General features: G+C 36.4%; 1 protein-coding gene across 20 annotated transcripts in view; it reads left to right on the plus strand.

Moving 5' to 3' along the window:
• EPB41 (erythrocyte membrane protein band 4.1) overlaps window positions 1–15,055 on the plus strand; it is a 200,218-nt gene that overhangs the window by 160,273 nt on the left and 24,890 nt on the right. For 3 of the 20 annotated variants that reach the window (XM_042996039.1, XM_042996042.1, XM_042996040.1), the window contains 2 exons: window positions 193–243; window positions 625–768. The exons of 14 other annotated variants lie outside the window; for them this stretch is intronic. In XM_042996039.1, the coding sequence (XP_042851973.1) occupies window positions 193–243; window positions 625–753 (180 nt within the window). In that variant the 3' untranslated portion in view covers window positions 754–768. Of the gene's footprint in view, window positions 1–192; window positions 244–624; window positions 769–1,593; window positions 2,915–10,606; window positions 10,652–15,055 lie in introns of those variants that run through there. 3 more of the 20 variants (XM_042996038.1, XM_015544636.2, XM_042996037.1) reach the window with 3 other exon arrangements.

Here is a 15,055-nt window from a genome sequence, read left to right on the forward strand (position 1 = left end):
GAATAACAGAATAAATAAGAACTGTACTATGATAACCTTTTATATAGGATAACTCCACTTTCTGGCATATCTTACTTTTTCTTTAACAATTAGGGCGATATTTCTGTTCTCTGGGGATACCTCTTCCGTCTTTGGCAGCATTGTTGTTGCATTGCAAGGCTACTGAATTTTATGTAATTTGTGTATGACCAGGTGAAGAAAATCTCTGTCCTTCCCTCGGAAAGAAAGGTTGGTGGGCCAGAGGTAAAGCTGCTGTTATGACTTGTGCTTCTTAATCCGAATTTGCTCTTGTCATGGCACTAAGCAGATAATCCCCAGAACTGAACAGCAGTTGCTGAGTAATTTTTTTTCTTTTGGCTCTACTAGTAAATTCACACCCCCACTGCCGTTTGACCTAACACATAACATTTCCACGGCTGCAGCTTTTGCAGCTTTCAATTTGCTTATTTCGGCGCATGGCTGGTTGAAAAGCTGCATGAAGATGTAAATATGTATTCGGAGAGAAAATGAATTTAATTGTACCCTATTCTTTTTATGTTGTCTTTCTTCTCCCTCTTTATTTTCTTTGGAAAATCATTATAATTTTGCATCCTTTCTTTTCCTTTTTTCTTTTTTGCTGACCAGTCCCCCAGCTACTTTCTCCCTGATACATATCACTTAGGGGTGTGCAAAGAACCTGTGTCGAAATTCCAAACTGACCAGAGAAGGCTGGCCCAACTGAGAGAGCTTAGAGCCAAGTTTTTTCTTTCATAGATAACATCTGTCTTGAGTAGATGGCAGAGCACAGAAATTGTGTGTGTGTGTGGGGGGGGGGGTAGAAAACTTCTTAATTGGACAGTTGGAAAAGACAACTTACCTTAAAAGTGTCAAAAGTACTTGCTTAATGTGATATATAAACCTTCACGATGATTGTAATCACTGTTATTTTTAATCATGATTCTGCAAGACGGGGAGGGAGTTTACAGTTGTTGAGATTTGTGGGGGGGGGGTTATTTGTTTTTGGTAGACCTTGGAGGCACATATAAACTTTTATACTTTTGTTTTTCTTTTGCAATCTTTAAAATGTATGGGATTAAGATTTTTATTGGTTTGAGCAAAAGCTAATCGCCATGCTGAATGAACTGTTAGAGCTTTTTAAGTCTGTGTGAAGACGTATGAGGATAACTTTTTATATTCTGCCATTCTATTTGTAATAAAAGTAACTTTTCTGATGTCGAAAAGAATGCTTCATTACTGGCTTTGCCCAATTGATCTAAGAAAAACTGGCAGCACTAAAACAATGCAAAATGACCCAAAATTCCTATGAGTATCCTTGAAGCCTCAAGGAACAAATACTATAACTAAATAAGTCAAGTAATTCCTTGAACTTTCAGGACTTCTAATGTGCATTCATTCAAAAAATTATCTATGGAGTACTCTCCTGTGTTATGGAAACTTTGCTGGGATAAATTGCCCAAGTAAAGTGAAATAAAGAGTGTCCATAAGATTTTCCCAAATCCTTTGCACATCCCCAAGTATCATTTTTGAGCATTTTTCCATCTGTCATTTTGTTCATCTTTCTCTGTCTTTCTTGATCTTCTACCGTGAAAGCAGACACAGGAACGTGCTCTGTTAGTGCAGGATGAAGAGAAAATTAAAAGGCAAGAGAGATCTACTGAGAGAGCCTTGCCCCAGCAAGAAAATGAAGAAATTCTTCCCAAGGTTTCTATTCCAATCCCTGAGGATCACAAGCCTCTCAAAAAGTGCCGCCTCTACTCTAGTGCTTTCCCATCACCTCGTATTCCTTTCATGATGTCTTTTCTCGTGATTCTTGCGTTGGCTGTTTGGTGGTTGGTCTTTCTGTGATCGGAAGACAGGGTGCTCATCTGAAATGTCAAGACTAAAACCATTGAACTTTTGTTGTTTGCTTCTACTGTGTTGTCTCCTGTATCATGCCCTCTGATCTTGATAGTTCACTGTCCTAGGGGAGCTCTTTGTGATCATTTTTCTGTCAATAAAATGTTACTCTTTATAGAATATGTATTGTGGGGCACAAAGGAGTAGCGATGGATTGCCCAAGCCAGCTTTCCTCACTGATATTTAACAAGTTTAGACAAATCAGATTTAAGCATATGACAGTTGGTACTTTCCCCCAAAGCTTTAACTCTTATCCTGCATGTTCTTATTGTTTACTGTTGCTGTCCTCCTCTTCAGTGTTTCACGCAAAGCAGGATACTCTGTAGAAACATTGGATGGACTATTTCCTAATCTTCTATAGTCATTTATGTGGCATGGCCTCTGTAGTTTAAGGAAAAAATTCAACTTGCTAATTTTTCAAAAGCCTTAAAATGATACATTTTAACCTATGAATCCATAACCACTCCTTTTCTTGAGATATCAAACCAGTATATACAAAGGCCCTTTTTGGAAAAGGGCTTTTGACTTCTGTGGCCTTCTTATGTGTATTTCTGAGATGTACAGAGAAAAACAACTCTATCCTGCCTGGTGTATAGAAGGTATCTGCAAAGGTTAAACGCCAGCTTTTCACAAGTAGAATGTTGATGGTTTAAGGAAAATGGTGCTGGTGCCCCTTAGCCTCCAGCCAGGGCTGAATTTCCAGACCACTCTACCCATCTTTAAAAGTCCTGGGATACAGATTTATTCAAGATCTGTACATAAATATACCTTTCTCTGAATTAAAATGTTGTGTGACTTCTTTACAACTTAAGTAATTATATTGCTAGAAGCAATACTTAGCCATTATAGTAAGTTTAAAATATATATTGATATATTCCGTTTTCCTGATAGACCTCAGACCTGTTTATTCCTACATTTGTGTTGAAATCAACTGTTTTTAATTGATGGCCTTGTGAGCTAAAATTCTATCGTGACAAGTATGTGTCCTCTGTTTGCATGTTGATCTTCAAGGCTTCCCTGAAGTAAATATGAGTGTGCTCTGTCTTCACAACATAGCTCGGATACCTAACCTGTTATTTTTTGCCTCCGTATTAATGATATCTTCTTGCATGTAGCTTACTTTTTATGGCACTTGAATGTACCAATATGGATAATTTGATTCATGTTGTCACAAATCTTTGTTTTGAAATCTGAGTTCATGAGGTTATCAAACTGAGATTTTTGCACTTTGTTTATACTTCTCAACACTTTTTAATTGATGAAACTTCTAAACAAGACTTTCTGTTTTTAAGATGATGGCTTCTTAGAGCAAAAAAAGAGAGAACACTAATGCCAAGAATCTTTTGTCCTTCAACACCCACCACTATTCTATTTTCTCTGGAGACATGTAGAAATAATTCTCTGGTATTTTCCTAAAAACTGCCACTCTGTCGTTACAGGCTTTCCCCCAAAAATGGGAAAAGAAGTAAGGAGCAGGTTAAATTTTAAAATGTGTTATGGGTGTGTATCTTTCATGTCACAGGCTATGTCTGTTTATAACAAATATTTTGGAACTAAGCATATTTCTTGATTCACTCCTAAGAAAAGAGAGACTTCAAATCAGCCTGACACATTGCACAACTATCCTCGAACACAGAAAGTGATAATCATAAGTACTCCCCTTTATCTGTGAAATAGAAATATAAGAGCTTTCCTAATGAAATAACAAAACTATAACATTGGGTAGAGTCTTTTAAAATTTTTTCGAGGAACTAAAAAGGAAATAATCAGGATTTTATTGATACTTTTATAACTGTTTAAGATTATATTTCCAGTTTTCATCCTGGTACACAGTTTTTTATTAATTATTATTGTAAACTTCACCTTGGATTTTCTTTCCCTTTGTTTTAGAGCTGTTCCAAATCCATTCAAAGTCTAGTGTAAGCCAATAGTATTTTTCAGTTTTCTGAAGTGCAGCGGGAATCCTCAGAGATTCTTACTGATAGATAAAAGAGAGGCCCTTTCTTTTATTAATAGGATAAGAATGGTTGGGAGGAGAAGGGCCAAGCCTTTGTATTAGAGGAGAAGGGCCAAGCCTTTGTATTAGATTAAGCTGGTCAGTGCAGGTTCAAAAGATGTATCGATCACAGTTATCAAAGGAAAAATAGTAGACATTACAGCTTTGTGTTAACTTACATTAATACTGTTGAAATTTGTAACAAAGCTGTGTAAGACTAGTCTTTCTTTCCTTCTCACATCTCATTCCATTCTCAATACCAGAGACAGATACAAATAACTGTGTATTGGTTTTATCCTGGGTCAGCTTCTTAATGGCTGGTTGATAAATGAAAAACAATTCTGGGCGGGGGGGCGGGGGGGGGACGCCTGGGTGGCTGAGTCAGTTAAGCCTCCAACTCTTGATTTCGGCTCAGGTCATAATCTCACAGTTCGTGAGATCAAGCCCTGTGTCGGGCTCTGCACTGACAGTGCGGAGTCTGCTTGAGATTCTCTCTCCCTCTCTCTCTGCCCCTTCCCTGCTCACTCATGCATGCTCTCTTTCTTCCTCAAAAATAAATAAATAAACTTAAAAAAAAAAACCCCAACAAACAATTTGGACTAAAGGCATCAATGCAGACCAGTAAAAAAATCTTCATTGTTTTTTGTTTTGTTGTTTTTGTTTTTGTTTTTTGCCTTGGTTTTGCTTTTAATCATTTCTCGGGTGACTCTGAGAAGTTCACTTAACTACTTGGTGCCCAGATTTCCACCTTGTAACATAGAGACAAACCTACCTCATGAGAATGAATCTGTAATATGTTCCAGGAACCAAAAGCTCTGGTTATTGTTCATTTCTTGATCTTTTGTGGATTGGCAAGATAGAAACTTAAAAACAAACAGACATTAACTTTTTGGAATTTTTCATATGAAAGCAAGCAGCTAAATAGCTGTGTTGATTTCCATCTACTTTCTACTGATATTTGACCAAGCATTAAAACTATTAAGGGTAAAAATGTCTTTTCAAATTCATCATACTCTTAAGCAATTCATCTTATTATGGTATTCTTACAGTGGACCAAACTGGAAAATAAACCCTGCATCAATCTTTTGGACCTATCTTTTAGCCATTTTCTTGTGCTAACACTTAGAATACAAAGGAGATTCAGTTTGCATGGGTCAATTTTAACAGCATGTTTACATCTTTGGTAAAAGTTTTGAAGGGAGAAGATATTGACTCTGTTGGCTAATATTAGACTAGGGATCTTCTGTGGATTAGATTTCCATTTGTCATCCTAGATCCTAGTATATTTCTTTGTAGGCGTTTGAGGTCTGGTTATTTTTTAGATGGCATTACTGAGCAAAATTTATATGTGGGCTTTACCTAGTGATCACGTATTTACAAAAGGAAGACAGAAAATTCAAAAATAATTAGACACTTTCTCATTGTTGCTGTGTTTTTGTTTTGTTTTTTGGCCAAGAGTATTGAGTATTGTAAAGATATATAGAGGGGCGCCTGGGTGGCTCAGTCAGTTAAGCGTCTGACTTCAGCTCAGGTCATGATCTCACAGTTCGTGAGTTCGAGCCCCGCGTCAGGCTCTGTGCTGACAGCTCAGAGCCTGGAGCCTGCTTTGGATTCTGTGTCTCCCTTTCTCTGCCCCACCCCTGCTTGTGCTCTGTCTCTGTCTCTCAAAAATGAATAAACATTAAAAACTTTTTTTGAAAAAAGATACGTAGGACTTCTCTACAGTTTCCCTGTATTCTTCATAGAAATTATAAAATCCAAACTTCTTTACAGCATTCTCTACCACACTGAGGAAGAAATCTTGCTTGTTTTCATTGCACTCAAACTAACCTTGTTGTTTGTAACTTTGGTACTAGAAATGGAAACGAGTTCTTATTCTCTATTATGCATGGCACATGGGATAACCGTATCTGCCTCCTGTACATTGTAGTGGATAGTGGATCAGTGAGTCTGCTCTCGTTTCTTGTTTCTGTTACCCCTCATGCCTTAGGATATCCTTCTTTACTGCAGCAGAGCATGATACAAACAAACATTGGTGTGGACCTGGGATGGGGCACTGGAAACGGTTAAGAAGGTATGGCTGTTAGAGCAAGGAAGCCACGTAAGGTTAGTCCAAAAGGGGAGCAGGGGTGGCTGTGATCAACAATTACAAATTCATGGAGGATTTCACTTCATAAATGAAATTCTTATCATACTAGAACTTGAAAGACAAAAAGAAGAGAAAGTCATTTATTACTCCCACAGATCAGAAATACAAGCTAAAAGCTAAATAACTTTAAACATAGCCTAACTAAATGTATGGGTGACAGATCGTTGAGGAAGTGTATGCTTTAGGAACGCTTTTCTAATCTTTTGTGATTGATATCCTAGAGCATAGCCTTCCCCTTTATCATAGTCAGAATCCTATTTGCAGTAATTAGAATAAATCTAACATGCCAAAGATTAAAGGGCAGGAGAAAAACATGAGTCCCAACCATCTCTCAGGTCCCCCCCCACCCACACAAGTTATTAAAGGGTGCAGTTGAGTCTCTCATTTTCTCCTCTACTGTCTCTTAAAGAAGTCTCCATATGTACAGGATCCTATCTCAGTAAAACACAGAGAATAAGAATTAAGGGGAAAACATGGTTACTGCTATTCATTTATTCCTTGCACACTAGGACAATGTATGGCACAGATGCAAAGAGGCAGAGTTATCAGAATTTTGGGGTTGGATAAGCCCCTAATGCAACTCCTCTCCACCCCAATGCTTGACTCTTCTGTACAATATCACTTAGGGATTTATAGGCCAAGTGGTCACTAGCCTGTCATTCAGTGTCTCCTAAGACATAGCATACTACATCTTTGGACCTAATCTGATTTTTGCATATAAGTCATTCTTTTATTAACTCAAAATCCATTTCCCTATAGCTTTCATTTCTTGGCCCTGAATGGAGGCATCCTGAAGAATTTTCCATCTTCCACATTATAAGCTCTTCACATAGTTAAGACTCTCATGTAGGAGATTAATCATAGTTCTTGCCCTCAGATAACTTACCATCTGATATCCAGGTCTGCCCCAATATCCCTCCTAACATTTATCCTCCTTTATCCTTTCTTGTTCTAGCTGCCCTTGTTTTATCAGCTCTTTTTGCTTTCTGGTCCGTTGCCCATAGGTTACTCCCCTGTGGTTTATTCATCTTAGGTTCTTACCCGTTGACTTGCCATCTCTCTTAAAAAGAACATTTTGAAATTTCCTAGAAATCCCAGCTTCACAGATGATACAGGCACGTGGGATTTAAAAATTTTTTTTTAGATAAAAGAGTGAGGGTATGATAGTTTTGTAGCTTTGGAAACGTCTTGTAGCCCAGTCTCTACTGACAAGACAGAATCACTATTCTGTTTCGAAGAAGCATACCGCCTACATCGTAAGTTTGTTTGCCTTCTCTGACAGCCTGACTAATCTTTACATACTTCAGCACCCCCATGTGTTTTGATTTATACCAGTGTGACATAATAAACTTATGGAAACTTACTTTCTGTTTAGCATTCTGATCATGGCTTAGATCCCCACCAGAAAAAGTGGTATGAAAAATTTGAAATTTTGTTAATCCATCTCTTTTAGCTTGTCCCTGTCCCCTTAAAACTGTGAGATTCTCAAAGGTGAGAGGCCTTGTTTTATTCATCTTTGCTTGCCAATCTACCACCTTTGTATCTCAAGATATATAGCAAATAATTAAAATTTATTAAATCGAATTAAATGATTAGTCACAAATGGTAATGGATAAGCTTTAACTTTTTATTTAGAATTTCTTATATTGGGACACAAATTTGTGCCAAATTAATCAATCACCGTATTCCTAATTAGTATATGCAGGTAGCCCCCCCAAAAACCATATTTGGTCCAAAATCCACTCTCTCTCTTATTAATCCTATAGTGTGGTCTGTGGTTTATGCAAAGAATCTACATTTACCTCTATCGTAGGTATCAGTCTCTCTTGTTAATGTCTTGTAACTTGGTTCAATTAAAAGCTCTTATCCATTTACCAAAGGTAATAAATTTTCCCTATAGAAGGTATCATTGAGACTGGGTGCTTGTTTGTATGTATAAATTCATCTTGGAGTGTGATACCATAAAGGGAACCTGTTGACAATTTGTGTTTATCTAAAATGCCTTGCAGAGAACAATTTGACACATTTTTCTTGTGTTTTCCATGGTATAAAAACACCGAATGTATCAAACTCTTGTGATCTCAAGGGTTTTTTATATCAGGTAGACCAGGAGTTGACAAACTTTTTCTATAAAGGTCAGATAATAAATATTTTAGGCTTTGTAGGCCATATCGTCACTGTCATAACTACTCACCTTTGCCATTGTACAGTGAAAGCAGCATAAACAATAAACAAATGAACGTAGATGTGTTCCAATCAGACTTTACGTATGGACACTGAAATTTGAATTTCATACGATTTTTATGTGTCACTAAGTATCATTCTATGTTTTCCAAGCCATTTAAAAATATAAAACCATTCTTTGCTCATAGCAATATAAAAACAAGGAGAGGGCTGGATTTGGACTGTTGGGTGTAGTTTGCTGACCCCTGATATTGGTCTAGAGAACCAGAGAACTGATTAATTTATTCTTTCTGCCTTTGTACTGTTTGAAGAGCTGTAGATGCGATCTTAGTGTCTTCATTCAGTATTGAAATACTTTTGGTCTTTTTTGTGACTGGAAATGGAAAACAAAAGGCAAGGCATCTGTTCCTATTTATTGGGTAGTCGGGATGCACCAGAACTATAATCAAACATACCTGTAACCCCCACAACACCTCTGCCTTTCTCAGTTTTCCAGATTGTTCAATGTTAACTGTGCTCCTAATATATTTAGTGATGAATCCAGCTAACCCTTTTGTTTGGTTTGGTTTTTAAGGGTCTGCCTTCATTTTCCCCTAAGAGATAAAGAAACAATTCCCAAATTCATCCTCTCTTTAGACAGGTTTTAGAGATATCTAACAAACATGGTAAAGAAAGTGAAATGATTTTTCAGTCTGGAGTTTTGGTACGCCTTAGTGTTTCAAGCGGTGGTATAAATTTAACGTTGGGAATTTAAGGAAAACGTTTTAGAAGGGTTCCTCTTTCTAAATAAAGAGATTTCTCTAAGAGGAATCCCCCAATTCAGGATCTATTTGGGCAGTATTTACCAGTAAATGAGAATAAAATTAATTTATATTCTTTCGGAAGTGTCTTTGCTTCCTAGTTGACATGGACATGCTTGTGTCAAAGATTCCTTGATCTGTGGTTAGCTTTGGGAGGTGCTTTCTAATAAATCGGTGCACTTATGTTCCCTTCAGTTCCCTGGTCCAGGATGCATTAGCTGTGATACTAGGCTAAATAGTCTATCCATTAGCAGTTCAGCAGGATATTTAAGCCTAAATAAATCTGCTAAGAACTTCTCTTTTGGAACGTTTTCTTTGATATTTTTCTCACATTATTTGCTCTTAGTATGTAAATTTATCATGAATAAATCTTATTGAAAATCTGATTCTGGTTGATAGTAGTCATTAAGGAAATAGGAGCCAGCAAGGCAGTACATAGTCCCACTACCAAAAAAAAAAAAAAAAAAAGAAAAAAAAAAAAAAAGAAAAGGAAAAGGAACCTCTGTTTTAGGGGATCTGCAAGAAATACTGTCAGCCAGTCTTTCTAGAGAAGTTCCCTTGTTTTTCTGTATTTTCACTCTTCTCTGTGTCCCAGGAATTGTATTTTGCTCAGTCCTAAAGCAGAGATAACCTTGGCATGTGTTCAGTTCTCAGAATATTAATGTTTTAAACCAGCTTGGAACTCATTTGACTTATTTATACCAAGTTTTAAAAATAACTTTTTTTAACCGTCTTAATCAGTCACTACAACACATGTAATTGTCGCATCTGTTAGAAGCATTTTTAATATGCTGAGTTTGTCTTTTGTTTTTTCAAAAAGCACTCTACAAATTAGTGGTTATTAACCATCCAGTACTGCCACTGTGATCCTAGTGAAGGGCGGAGAATGGAGTGGGAATGGATATGTGGGTGTGCGGAGAGCTTGCTCCTGTGATGTGGAATTAACAGAAGGTATACAGCTTTGTCTTTCACTTCACCTTGGGTAAACCTTATCTCTTATGTTACTCTCAGTCCTAGATTCTACTGTATTATCCAGGTAATTACTGAAAACCAACACTCCACATTTTGAAGTGGTCTGTTTACCAGCTTGAAGTATGTGCTTGTGGCCATGTTTGAGTAGTCTAAAAATTTCGAAGTGTTTCTTCAAAGCCATGTTCTTTTTAGGAATTTGTTGAAAATGTTAACATGGAAAGTCATTTTCATTGTTATAGGATTTTTCAGGGAGAGAAAGCACAGCTAGTTAATATCTAATTAGAGTTTTCTGTTGTACTTAGTTCTGTGGAATCGAGATGCTGTTTTCTAGATGTTAAATTGGAGCATAATGTGTTTAAGTGTTTATCATGCCTTTAATAATTTTTGGAATTGGGACTTCTGAGAAATCCTGCCAAATATATTTAATTGTGTTCCATACTAAATGATCAGAGTCTTTGTACTGGTTATAACTTCTTCCTCTTCATCTCCATTTCTCTATCTCAGCCCTTCTTAGTATAATGAAATAAAATTGACCAACCAAAGGCTTCTGGTCTCCTAGACATGTTTAGTATAATTTTTAATACTTGCTGAAAACTTTGACTTCTATAGCTCTATTCAGGTTTGAGAACACTCATTTGATCTGTGGAGTCCTTGCTGGTGAGTGCAGTGTTAAGGCAAAATTTTCTATTACCTAATAGTTAAAATTTTGCATCAGGCATTGATTTTGAAGCTGTTTGCTTTTACAGTCACCTTTTCTGGGGATAATCTAATAACAGCACTATTAAGGAAATAATAAAAACTATGTTTGAAGGATCATTGTTATTGGCAATTTCATTTGCTGGCATTTGTGAGAGGCTGCGTTACGGAGTGATTTTCTCATAATAAGCAGTTTTACCAACTGTAATTTAATAAAGGCCAACTTCTCCTAAGTAAGCTCCTTTATCCAGATATAATCTTTATATGCCAGAGAATAGCAATGGACCATGAAAATGACTCAAATTTTGTGGAGAAGCTAGTGAGCACTACAAGGATGTATTTCTAGCTAGGGACCAATAGCATACAAACCTTATTTAAAAAAAAAAAAAAAGTGGGGGTGGATATAGCCAAGAGAGAAAATTTAGAATGAAGAGAAGTGTATTGCAAGATAAAGAATGGCACACTAGGGAGGAAAGATAGAATTTTTAAATCATCTTTTGCTAGCCACATGGTTACTCTGTTGTTAGTTTATCCCCATCCTGAGTGTTTGTGATTCTAATGTCCTTTTTCAAACTATCAGTTGGCCTGAATTTTCCACTGAAAATGTACCAAAACTATTATTTATGAGGCTTTTTGGGGGTTGGGGAGGCAGCAGATGATTTTCTTTTTGGTGAATTTTGTTCTTCCTTCATTTGTTTCCTTTTTTGGCTGAAGAATGGGCTATTGCTGCTTGACTTGTCATCTTTATGTGCTGTTTACACATGGCTTTTACAAAAGAAGCTATTACCACATCTGATTTATCTCTTATTGCAAGTGCCCATATAAAAGCATTTGTTTTAACAAATTTTTTTAATCACCAGGTTGATGTTCCAACTGATTATTATACAACCATAGGAAAGACTGATATTATTAATTTTCAAAAAAGGAATAAGATTACAAATATTGATACAAAATTAATGTATAAAGATACATGTTTTGTTTTTTAGTGCTTTTCCCCAAGGCATTTAAAGCATTCTTTGCTGAAACATAAACTTGCCATGTTTTGTTAAAGAGAAGAATGTAGAAACAAAGCACTCGCAATTAACTGATCTTATCAGGGTTGGATTCTACATTTTTTAGTTTGCATGTTGCAGACCATTTGGGGGTATTATTTAAATAGACTGTTGATACGTTAAGTGACTGTAATATTTATTGTTTACTTTAGTAAAGAACCAGGAGCTGGACTCTACTGCTGGGTATCTTCCTTCTGTGCTTAGCAAGATAACCTCGATTCCTGCTGGTTCTGTGGGCATTTGCAGTGCAAAGCATTTCTTACTGGGTTTGCAAAGCAAGGGTAATGTGCTGTGTGGGTGTATGTGTGTCTGTGCACAACTCTCTCCCTCATTCCTACTGCCACCTTCTGCTCACTCCCTTTTTCTTAACAAATTTATTTTTTTAATTATATAAATCTTATTAAAAAGTCTAACAAATATCCAAATCCCCTTTTTCTGTACAGAAACACTAATAAAAGTTTAATGTATTAACTTTCCCCGAGGTATTTGCATTTGAACAGGCCACAAAGTCACTGCAAAGATGGTAACATTACAGAACTGGTCATATCATTAAGTAGTATATACAGGGCCAGTCCCATAACTCTGTTTACTTGATGGAATGGTAAAATAGAGGGGCCCCTGGCTGGCTCAGTCTGTGGCGCATGCAACTCTTGATCTCGGGGTTGTGAGTTGGATCCCCACCTTAGGTGTAGAGATTACTTAAAAAATTAAAAAACAAAAAACAAAAAACAAAAACACAAACCAATGAAGAGAATGTGAAAACCAAAAGTAAGTTAATAGATGTGGTGGTTTTAGGATTCCATTGTGTAAAATGACTATGGAGATAGTATGCTAAATCTTAGACTCTTTATACAAAAAATTTAATGATTTCAGGAAGCAAAATATGTGGGTGGTAACATAGATACGATTTCGCCTTAGAAACAAAGTAAATCTGTGAAGCTTTAAAATGGTTATAAATTTTGTGACTACTCAGAAATGTTTTTCCTAATTTTCTTTCTTAACAGTGTATATGTCAAAACTATTAAAAGTGGCCTATCTAGTGTTCTTCATGAGGACCTTGGCTCAGGAATATTTATTAAGTATTCTCATTTTAATTCTTATATTCTATCACAATTTCTTTCTGCAAAATTCTATCTGGTGATGTTCTTTAAAGTATTAGGAGAACCTGGCTGAGAACTTGGTAAGCGGAAAGAAGACCAGCCTTAGTTAAATCTATAGGGTTGGCCCACTCGGGTGCTCAAGAAACACTTCCATATAGGCACTAGGTGTCTTTATTGCTCTGGTTCATGTTTCTTTGCAAAAAGTAATGTTTTAAGAAATAAAGTACAAAGACAAATAGTATCTAGTATTTGCCTATCACTTCATTTTGAACACCTGTACGGTGAACCTTCATAGTAACCATAACAGTGATGTTCTTGCTTCACAAGATGAAACTGAGTCTCAGAGGTTGAGAGATCTGCCCAAGAACAAGCAGTTTGTGAGTGAAAGAAAGAGCTAGAACCCAGGTCTTCGCTGTTATAGTCCAGTGACATTCTTTCGTGCCACAGCTGTCTCCTAAGTCACTCAGTCCCCAAATGAAAATGTGGTAAAAGTTACAGAGAGTGAATTAAGGAGAAGATTGGGATTTGTGAGACCTTGATGATTTATAAAACTGAGTGTTAAAAATTGTTCTTGGGGTATGTGGGTGGCTCAGTTGGCTAGGCATTCAGTTCTTGATTTCTGCTCTCACGTTGGGCTCTGCACTGTGAGCTGCTTGGGATTCTGTCTCTCCTTCGCTCTCTGCCCTTCTTCTGCTCTTTCTCTCTCTCAAAATAAAAAAAAATTAACTTAAAAAAATGGTTCGCAAAAAAGGAAATGGTTCTCTAAGATCCTTAAGCCACTAGTGAATTTATTTATACTGCTGGATTCCATTTATCTTAAGTTAAATCCCCTGGGTTGAGTCCTGCAGAATATCCCAGAACCTGAAACAGGATCTCTCTCAGTCTATATGAAACAAAAGATAAGGATGAGAAGTGAGGCCTTGCCTATTGTTGAGACCAGGATCTCAGGGCTTTATTTGGCCCTGGGGATAATCTGATTTCTGATATTAAAATCATTCAATAAAAAGAATTAAACTTTTAAAGTTTGTTTATTTTTGAGAGAGAGAGAGAGAGAGAGAGCAAGCAGGCACAAGGGAGAGGGAGAGAGAGAATCCCAAAAAGGCTCTGTACTGTCAGTGCAGAGCCCAACATGGAGTTTGATCCCAAGAACTGTGAGATCACAACCTGAGCCGAGATAGAATCGGATGCTTAACCGACTGAGCCACCCAAGCACCCCCAAGAATTAAACTTTTTAGAAGAAAATAATTAGTAGCTTCCTTTACATATATACTGGGAATGTTTAGATAGATCAATAGCTTAAAGTCCCATTAATTAAATCAAAACTTTTGTGGAAGATCAGAAGAAAACTAGATTGGTATCCAGAAGCAAACAAATGAAAAACACTTCATTGTCAAACCAAATGACATTTTGTGACTCTAGTAATTATTTGTTCTTCATCAAAAAAAAAAAAGTACCAATATTTTTGGTACTCTGTACTCAAGTCCCTAAGTATATTTATGTCAGTGTGAAACTCTTACTGATTTGGAGTAGTGTTTGAGATTGTTTAAGATGGTGTTGGTAAAGTGTATTAACCAGGGTATTTATGGAATTTAGTGGCAGAATTTGTATTTTGGTGTGGCTGGACTATGAAGAATTTTTTGCAGTTATTATTTGTGTTTCCTACTTACAATTTAGTCGATTCAATAAAGTAAAATGTCACCTCGGCATGTTAATGGCCCTCTCTTAAAATCTGTATTGTATAATTTTAGTAAGTAAGAACACCCATATTTATTAGTCTATGCTGTCTATTTGAACATGCATATATATGAAGATAAAATTTTCACAGGTATTCTAAGGATAAATCTTTGGAAACATTGAATAGAATATTACGGAAAAGCATTTTTTTGTAGACTTAAAATTAAACATGTATTGATTCCAAGGCTCTCATTAGAAGTTAGCTTTATAACTGACATGACTATTTTCTTCTTTCTTTCAAAAATTTTCTGCCAACTATCTAATTCTGTTTATGTGGGCTCAATAACATTACTGACTGGCTTATTTTGGTGCTTAGTGTAATATTATAATATCTAAGAATGCACCAAAAAATTAAAGCACTGTAATTAAGCTTGAGACTAGCTCTGATAAAAGTTTGCCTTCTCCCCAGGGTTCCACCATTGCTACCACCATAAGACATATTATCTTATATAAATATATTTGACTGCCATCCATAC

The sequence above is a fragment of the Panthera tigris genome, chromosome C1, assembly GCF_018350195.1.
Source record: "Panthera tigris isolate Pti1 chromosome C1, P.tigris_Pti1_mat1.1, whole genome shotgun sequence".
NCBI classification, from domain to species: Eukaryota; Metazoa; Chordata; class Mammalia; order Carnivora; family Felidae; genus Panthera; species Panthera tigris.